This window comes from Trichechus manatus, unplaced genomic scaffold (genome assembly GCF_000243295.1).
Source record: "Trichechus manatus latirostris isolate Lorelei unplaced genomic scaffold, TriManLat1.0 scaffold00234, whole genome shotgun sequence".
Taxonomy (NCBI): domain Eukaryota; kingdom Metazoa; phylum Chordata; class Mammalia; order Sirenia; family Trichechidae; genus Trichechus; species Trichechus manatus.
In genome coordinates, this window is record NW_004444170.1 from 354179 (window position 1) to 362765 (window position 8587).

Here is an 8587-nt window from a genome sequence, read left to right on the forward strand (position 1 = left end):
GTACTACACAAAAGGATAATAAGAATTAGAACCAACACTTTGTAATAATGGCTACATAGACACAGATCTAGAGTCTATTGTCACTCTTAAACCATAGTTCTCTTCTAAATGTCCTGAATTACAAATGCTACAGATATATTCAGCATTGTTAATTATAATTTAGAAGTAAAGCAAAGTTGAAATTTTACTGTGGAAACTATTTTAGCTTGCTTTTGTAAATTTACACTTTGATATAACTACAGAGTAATAAAATAATTACAAAAGTCGAATAAGAAACTCTTTTATACTGTTTAATCACATTATTTATATTTTGCCTTATTTTTCTCTCTCTCTATATATATACACTACATGTACTACATATATATATACGAGACATATGTACAGTATATATATATATACATACAGTATGTATACATGTACAGTATATATAGAGAGAGACAGAGAGAAAAGAGAGAGGGAGCCCTGGTGGCCCAGTGGTTAAGAGCTCGGCTACTAACCAAAAGGTTGACAGTTTGAATCCACCAGACGCTCCTTGGAAACCCTATGGGGCAGTTCTACCCTGTCCTATAGGGTCACTAGGAGTTGGAATTGACCCGACGGCAATGAATAATGGGTTATATATATATATGAGAGAGAGAGAGAGAGAATAAATATAAATATAATAAAATGACAAATATAATAATAAATATAAATATAAATAATCGGTGAATATATATATATTCCCTAAAATAATTGAGATTAAATTATAGACATGATGCCCCTTTACTGTTAAATAGGTCAATGTGTGTTTCCTGAGAACAAAGATATTCTTTTACATGACCATAATATAATTCTTTCAAAAATTAGGAAATTTAACTTTGACACAATAGTGTTATGTAAAACACATTCAGAGTCTATCTTAGTTTAAGTTCTTCAACATATTTTTTTAATAGCTGATTTAAAGTCTTTGTGTGTTCATTTCAATATCTGTGTCATTTCAGGGTCAGACTCTGAATACATTTTGGTTTTGGTGAGAAAGAGTAGTTATCATGTATATTTTAACATTCAAATTCTCTATAAGAGGATAGTCAACTGACAAAAATTATATTTGTGTAAAATAAGTCTACTAGCTTGTGTTTACATGCTTCAATCAGTTGAAATAGCATAATCCTACAATTCACAGCTGTAGGTGACACATCCCTCTACTATTCAGTCCTATTTGCCCTAACCCAGATTCTTTAGGGCCTAGTATTAAGATTTATATGAACTTGATGGTCAAGAGGCAAGGATTAGAATTTTATTTTGTGTAGATTATATACGTATAACAAATTACTCATATGTGATTGTCTACTTATATGACGTGAAATATTAGAAAGTTACAGATTCATGGCACAGTAGCTACTAGTTTTTCATAAAGTATCCATCTCATCTTTACAGTTAGGATGGAGGGCATCCTTCCGTTTTCTCTCTCTCAGATATTATACTCAAATATGTTCAATCTCAAATAGTACAGAGAATGCAGTCTCAGATCCTTTTGCGATATTGTGCTCTGGACAATGGCCATCGGTAGAACAGAAATAACAAGCGAATTAAAACCTATTTCTCATCAAGGGTTTAAGACATGAAGAGACCACTCTGAAGAAATTCCTGTGAGTCTTTTACACCGCTTTCTATCCTCATTTATTGTCAGTAATCATAAAACTGTAAAAACTCACATGTACATTATCATCAGGAAAAGATTAGGGAAAAAATTGGCTGTGAACTTTCAAAGGCTAAGGAAAAGAGTCATACAATCTTTTCAGAACAGTCAGGATATCTCCATATACCCAGTCATGATTTTTGATGATGTTCTTATACATTTTGAATTTAAAAAAAAAATGGACTTGACCAAACAGTCTAAATCGCTAGGATTTCTGTAGAATAATTTAGAACGAATTCTATGGTTTTAACCTTAAATCTTGATTTCTTTTTTTTAAGGGAATTCACTTACCTTCACACACAGGCTGCAGTCCTGACCATGAACCATGAGGCAAACATGTTCGCTCAGTGGAGCCCCTCAGCTGGTAACCCATTTCACAGGAAAAACGGAGGAGGCTTTTGGTCTTAAATTCATCCCCAAGCCTGGAGCCATGGGCCGGGGTCCCTGGATCACCACAAAATCCAGGATTATTTCCTATTGAACGTAAACATATATAACAGTATACAGCTTAGTCAGACTTGTTTAAAACACAATCGTTATGTTTAAAATGAATGAAAAGTTATTTAAATGCATAGATAACATGCAATAAGGTTCTATAGCCTTCTATTGAACATAAACACAACAGTATACAGCTTTATTAGACGTGTTTAAAATAGAATTGTTATGTTTAAAATGAATGAAAAGTTATTTAAATGTATAGATAACATGCAATAAGGTTCTACAGCCTTCTGGTATTCTTTTTTTTTTAAGTTTTTTTTTTTTTAATTGTGGTCAAATATATATAACAAAAAGCTTGCTGTTTCAGCCAGTCTTAAGTGTACAATTCAGTGACATTCATCATGCTGCACAAGCATCACCACTGTCTACTCCCCTCCATTTCCTCACCCCAAACAGAAACCTAGCACCTCTCAAGAAATAACGCCTCCTTCTCCCCTCCCCCCTTTCCGGTACCCACTGATAAACTTGTGTCTCCATGCATTTCCCAGTCTAGATAGTTCATGTAAGTGGAATCATACAGTATTTGCCCTTTTGAATCTGATTTATCTCACTTAGCCTGATGTTTTCAAGGTTCATCCATGTTGTAGCCCATATCAGAACTTCATCTCTCTTTATGGTTGAGTGACGCCTTCTGACATTCTCGTAAGAAAAGATTTTCTCTGTTACAGCACAGTATTGGAAGAACTTAAGAAATTGCTCACGCATAACTAAAATCAACATGATGTTGTTTTTGTTGGTTTCCTTGAGTCAGTTCTCACTCACAGAGACACTACGTACAATAGAACGAAACACTGCCGGGTCCTGTACCATCCTCACAGTTGTTGCTATGTTTGAGCCCAATGTTGTAGCCACTGTGTCAATCCATCTCAAGGGTGTTCCTCTTTTTTGTGACCCTTTACTTTACCAAGATGATGTCCTTCTGCAGTGATTGGTCCCTCCTGATAACATGGCCAAAGTACGTAAGAAGAAGTCTTGCCATCCTTCCTTCTAAGTAGCATTCTGACCGCACTTCTTCCAAGACAGATTTGCTCGTTCTTCTGGCAGTCCATGGTATAGTCAATATTCTTTGCCAGCACCATAATCCAAATGCTTCAGTTCTTCTCAGTCTTTCTTATTCATTGTCCAGCTTCCACATGCATATGAGGCAACTGAAAATACCACGGCTTGGGTCAGGCGCACTTTAGTCCTCAAAGTGACATCTTTGCTTTTTAACACTTTAAAGAGGTCTTTTGTAGCAGATTTGCCCGATGCAATATGTCATTTAATTTCTTGACTGCTGCTTCTGTGAGCATTGATTGTAGATCCAAATAAAATGAGATACTGGACAATTTCAATATTTTCTCCAAAATCAAAACAGCCTATTAAAATATAGTTATGAGAATAAAAGATACTCTTTTGTAAAAAAAATAAAGCACCGGGGATGGTGAATTCAGGAAGTATTTACTGGAAAGGCAGGTATGAATAGTAAAAGGGAGAAGGGGGTTAAGGTGCATTGAGGTTATAAAAAAACATCTAATGAGAGGTTTGACTCTTCTCAGATATGTCTGGAGTTGTTGAATCATTGATTTCATTTATTTTTTTTAAAAAATTCATGGAAGAATTAATACTTTTTTTTCAAAGATGATAAATGTAATTCTTTCATTAAGGAGACAGAAACAATGTGGAAAAACTGAGAGGACGTACAGTAGAGGAATACAGAACAAATAGGGACAAACTGAAGCCAAGGGAAGCAAACTTTGTGGCAAGGGTATAAACAAACTCCCAAGATTCCTTGAGAAGAAAATTTAAACTGATAGGTGTTTGACGATGATGATGAAAATGATGATGATAATATATAATAATGGCATATTTGACTGGAAATGGAATAAAAATTTCAAATAAACAGATAATTATATAATATTTCAAATGACTGTATAATTCCTCTACCTGTACAGTGGGGTAGTGTTCCACTCCAGTGACTGTCTTCTTGGCAAACTCTAGTGTTGTTGCCTATAAGACTCCGGCTTCCTTTGCATGAGTAGTGAACTACGGTTCCATATGTGAACAGCTCTCCAGTTAGGATAGCATTGGCAGGAACACCTGGGTGTCCACATGATATAGCTTCGGGGGGAAAAAACGATTGAAAGATGAGTACATCATTCCTGTGCAACTGCTTTGCACTGGTGAGTCTTACAGGCAGACACTCAAACAAAGATCACCTATGGATGAAAAATAGAGAAATACACCGACATATCCCTACAGCTCTCTACAGATGAGCAATATCAATTTCCAGAAGAATACATTCCCTTCCCTGAATAGTCAGATATTGCTGAAGCTAAGGAAAGATTCTGTCCATGAAGACATGTTGGCTCTTCAGGTAGCTTTGCTTAAGGTAGAAATTTACGTTTAATTTTTCAAAGAGAAAGCCACACTACCTAGAATTTTTCCATTTACCCTTAACTGTATCCCAAGTGAGCAATATTATAGGAATACTTGAGAAAATAATTTATAGATCCATCCCAATTATTCCCATTGTTTCTTCAGTTAATATTAGAATCTTATACTTTGCTTGTGGTCAAGACTTCATAAAATGTGATTACTCTTTCAGTTTATACATCTAGGAAGACCACTGAAACAATTTTTATTTGAATAGGTGGTAGACTAATGTTTAAGTAAAATAATAATAATAACAATAAATTATTGGATAAGTTGTCCCTTCAGTTATTGTATAAAATACTTTCAGTATTTCCATTTATTTTGTGAGAAGTATAATAAAACAGGCCCACAATCTATTTAGAAATTAACCCTCGAAAAGACAAATTCTGGAACTCAGACTAACAGAGGATAGTGAATATTTATCTCTCCCTTTTCATAAGATCCTAAATTAGGGTTAACAAAGGACATATTTTTGTGCTACGTGTAAACAGCTAACTAGACTGAGAGTACCAATGAATTACTCAAAGGCCACTGATTTAACATCTTAGAGTAATTGCATTTGGTCACTAGCAACCCAAAAGTGAGATCAACCAGAGAGGCTGATTTAAAAGGCTGCATGGCATTACTCATCCCGAGTCATGTAAGCCCTGACTATCATTTACATTGACATTCATTCCTATCTTGGAGAACCAGACTGTATCTATACAGAGTTCGAAACAGAAGCCAATTAGACTTGAATCAGTGAAATGGTTGGCAAATGACCATTTCCAGGTGAAAGAAAAGGAGAAATTAAAAAATCAGTGAAACGATATAACAGCAAAAATAGAGATGCAGCTTAGTTTATAGAGCATGTAAAATCAGAATACTCCTCTGAGATCTTTCTATTCTCACATTCATGGTAATTCCAACTGTTAACGACTGGTGGGAACTAGCCACCTAGGAAAATGAGAGTAGGTGAAAACCCAGTTCCTGGGGATGTGAAACAGATTAGCATCACTGCAGAAACTAATGGAAGTCTCACACTTAAATGTTTTGAAAAAACAAACAAACAAACAAAAAACCTAATATATCTGAAAAAATCCCAAGTGAGAAGGCATAGAAAACCAGAATTCAGATGTAATTTGATGAAGATTGTAATACATTTATAAATGAATTTTCTTTGTCACGAAGGCTTAGCATTAGTTTTTGAAAGTTATCACCTTCTTTCTCCATGAAAATTAATTGCATTTCTGTAGTTAGAATTTGAGACAAGTTTCAATATAGATCGGCAGGGGTTATGAAGGCAACTCACTTGCGGGAAAAAAAGTTTTTCAGTGTTAATCCATTATGAAAGCATACTTACCAATGTTAGAATTACAAAAGGTAAAAATGGATTTTTTAAAAATAAATTCAATTTACAACGCAAATGTCATTCCCCTCTGTCTTTAGGCACATCAAATGTATACGGAAAGATACGATTTTGATTAAAAAAAAATTGCTTTAGAAAGACAGAGTAACACTTTCCCTACATTTTCTGACGATATTTTAAAAGGATGATTCTTTCTGAGCTAAAAGATAACTTTTTTTTTCAAGTCAAAGAAAGTAAGATTTTAGCTATTTGGGTAAAATAATGTATTCTTGTTAATCTACATGTATAAAATATACTGATAATAAAGCATTGAGGGGGACTGTTTAATATATAATTTTGTTTTCTCTCTTTAGAGTAGTATGTCCTCCCCTGATTTAACTGTATGATTCAAAAGGAAGTTACTATCAAGACACAATCTTTTTTTTTTTATCATAGTCACTGTTGACTGGCCCAGGATTGCTCATGAGACTCGCATTAGGTCACTCACAGGACTCCACCCTTCTGGCCACAGATGCTAGGTCTATGGATACAGCCTGTATTTCAGCTGAGGCTATCAGAACCCTCTGCCAAAATTTCTGAATTTGGGACCAGAGAGAGTGAAGCTGGGATATGTTTAGTGTTAGGCCACCAGCTGCCCTGTTTGAACTGTGTGGAAGAAGCCTACATGCTAGACTGAATAAGGTAGACCAGCAGGAATAAGGAGAGATGAAAGAGAGAATGAGTCCAATTGGTGTCCAATAACATAGGTCCACTTGACTCTGAGCCCAGGCCCCTCGCATTCCCTCAGATATGTGAGCCTTCCAAGGGCTTCTCCCGCCTTCTCCTCCCCTGCCTTCACTTAAACTAACTGAGTTGAAGCTCTTATTTTCTGGCCAATCTATCTAAAGGTATCTTAGGGACTAATACAATTTGAAACGGGAGGGGCAGAGAGAATAAAAAATATATACACCTTTTTGAATACACGAAAATAAATTATTTCATTGGTGATGTTGTTATAGGGTTTTGTGGCATAAAAATCCAAAATAATCTGCACTTACCCAAACACTTGGGTAAAGAACGATCCCATAAGCCATTTGCCATGCAGGTTAAGGCAGATGATCCCAACAAGTAAAATCCCTTCTTGCAGTGATACATGATGCTCATCCCATATTCAAAACTCTCGGGGAAATCCTGTTGCCCCTGACGGATGGCGTTTTCCACAAAGCCTGGATCTGAACAGTTCACCACTGGAAATAAAACCGTTTGTATGTCATTTAGATGCAGCTATAAATTATAAACAAAACATGTCAGAAAAAAAGGCAAATTCCTTACCATCTGAGAATGCTCATAAAATGAAAATTATTAATATCCGAGGTGTATCATGAAATTCCACTCCCTTGATGAACTCTCCTTATTGCTTTGGGTCATTATACTTCAAATACTGTCAAGCTTATAAATTTATTGGCTACCATAGCAATTTTAACAACATGAGGCTAATTTCCTTTATTTCTTAATGATATGTTTCTTTGAGGTAAAGACTAAAATTAATTTTCATGGTTACGTTTTTATGTTATGAAAAACCTGAAGATAGCTGAGCTTAAATATTTTTGTTCACGTGTAATATTTGAGGACACCATGGAACACGGGAGTCAATTACCTTCTCCCTCTGCAGGCGTTAATGGTTCCATATATGGGTCTGAAGGAATTTGTGTTACATGGCCGGTGCAAATAAAAGTGACAATTATCCCATGGACACTTAATAGAAATGTAAATCAAGTCAGCTTCTGGTTTAAACCCTCCCCTTTAGAAACAGTCCCAGAGTGAGGGTGTCTGCTGTGGCCTGCACGACATGCTCTGCTTAATCTCAATGGCACTCTGTTAGCCTGAATGCCTGTTGGCATCTGTGAGGGGATTAGCAGTGTGCTCTTCCAGGTGCAGAGGAGAAGAAAGAGCCCTTGATTATCTCATTCTCTGACCCACCGTGCCAGTGAATGAGACAGCTGCTATGGAGGCCTCCCTCTTTCCAGTTATTTCTGGCTCAAAAAAGGTTGTGCAACAAATTGTCAGGCAGCCACCGCAAGTCCTGGGTCTCCAAGTCTGGAGGCAAGTCCCTTACCCAATCTATGCATGGGATTCCTTCTCTGTGATAAGAGGAAGGTACAGGGTCGAATCAAGGATTTTAAAGGTCCCTTTTAGTGTTTTATAGAATAATATCCTATGATTCATAAAACAGCCCTGAGTTTATAGAAGAAAGTCTCGTCTTATTTTGGATCCAAACGAATACATTTATGGAGTACTGGCAGATAGTTTAAAGGCTCCATAGTGAACTGCATCCACAATAAAACTGTACCGAACCCTCTGAAATAGTAGGAATTACCTATTGAGTGAAAATCTAATAAACATGAAAGATTATTTACATAACCCGGAAAATAACTGCATAGGGCTTGTTGTCGCACTTGGAGTTGCATGTCAAACGCAGGAAATGCAGAATTAATTCTCGCGTGCTATGCTTTCCTAAGGAGCAAGGCTTGTCCTTGGACAAATGCTAAGGAAATGTTCGTGTTCATATTTGTGAACAAGAAAATATCAAACACTTTTTCTGGTCAGAGTAGGGGGAGCCACTAAGGCAGTCTGAGTGGAAGGCATTGAGAAATTCCTCTTCCAGGGAA

General features: G+C 36.2%; 1 protein-coding gene across 1 annotated transcript in view; it reads right to left on the bottom strand.

Annotated features, from left to right (window-relative positions):
* Nucleotides 1-8587, bottom strand: part of LOC101344436 (CUB and sushi domain-containing protein 1-like) — a 1691327-nt gene that overhangs the window by 46405 nt on the left and 1636335 nt on the right. The window contains exons 46-48 of the mRNA XM_023743077.1: nucleotides 6977-7165; nucleotides 4103-4276; nucleotides 1970-2152 (exon numbers count right to left, since the gene is read on the bottom strand). Of these exons, the coding sequence (XP_023598845.1) occupies nucleotides 1970-2152; nucleotides 4103-4276; nucleotides 6977-7165 (546 nt within the window). The remainder of the gene's footprint in view (nucleotides 1-1969; nucleotides 2153-4102; nucleotides 4277-6976; nucleotides 7166-8587) is intronic.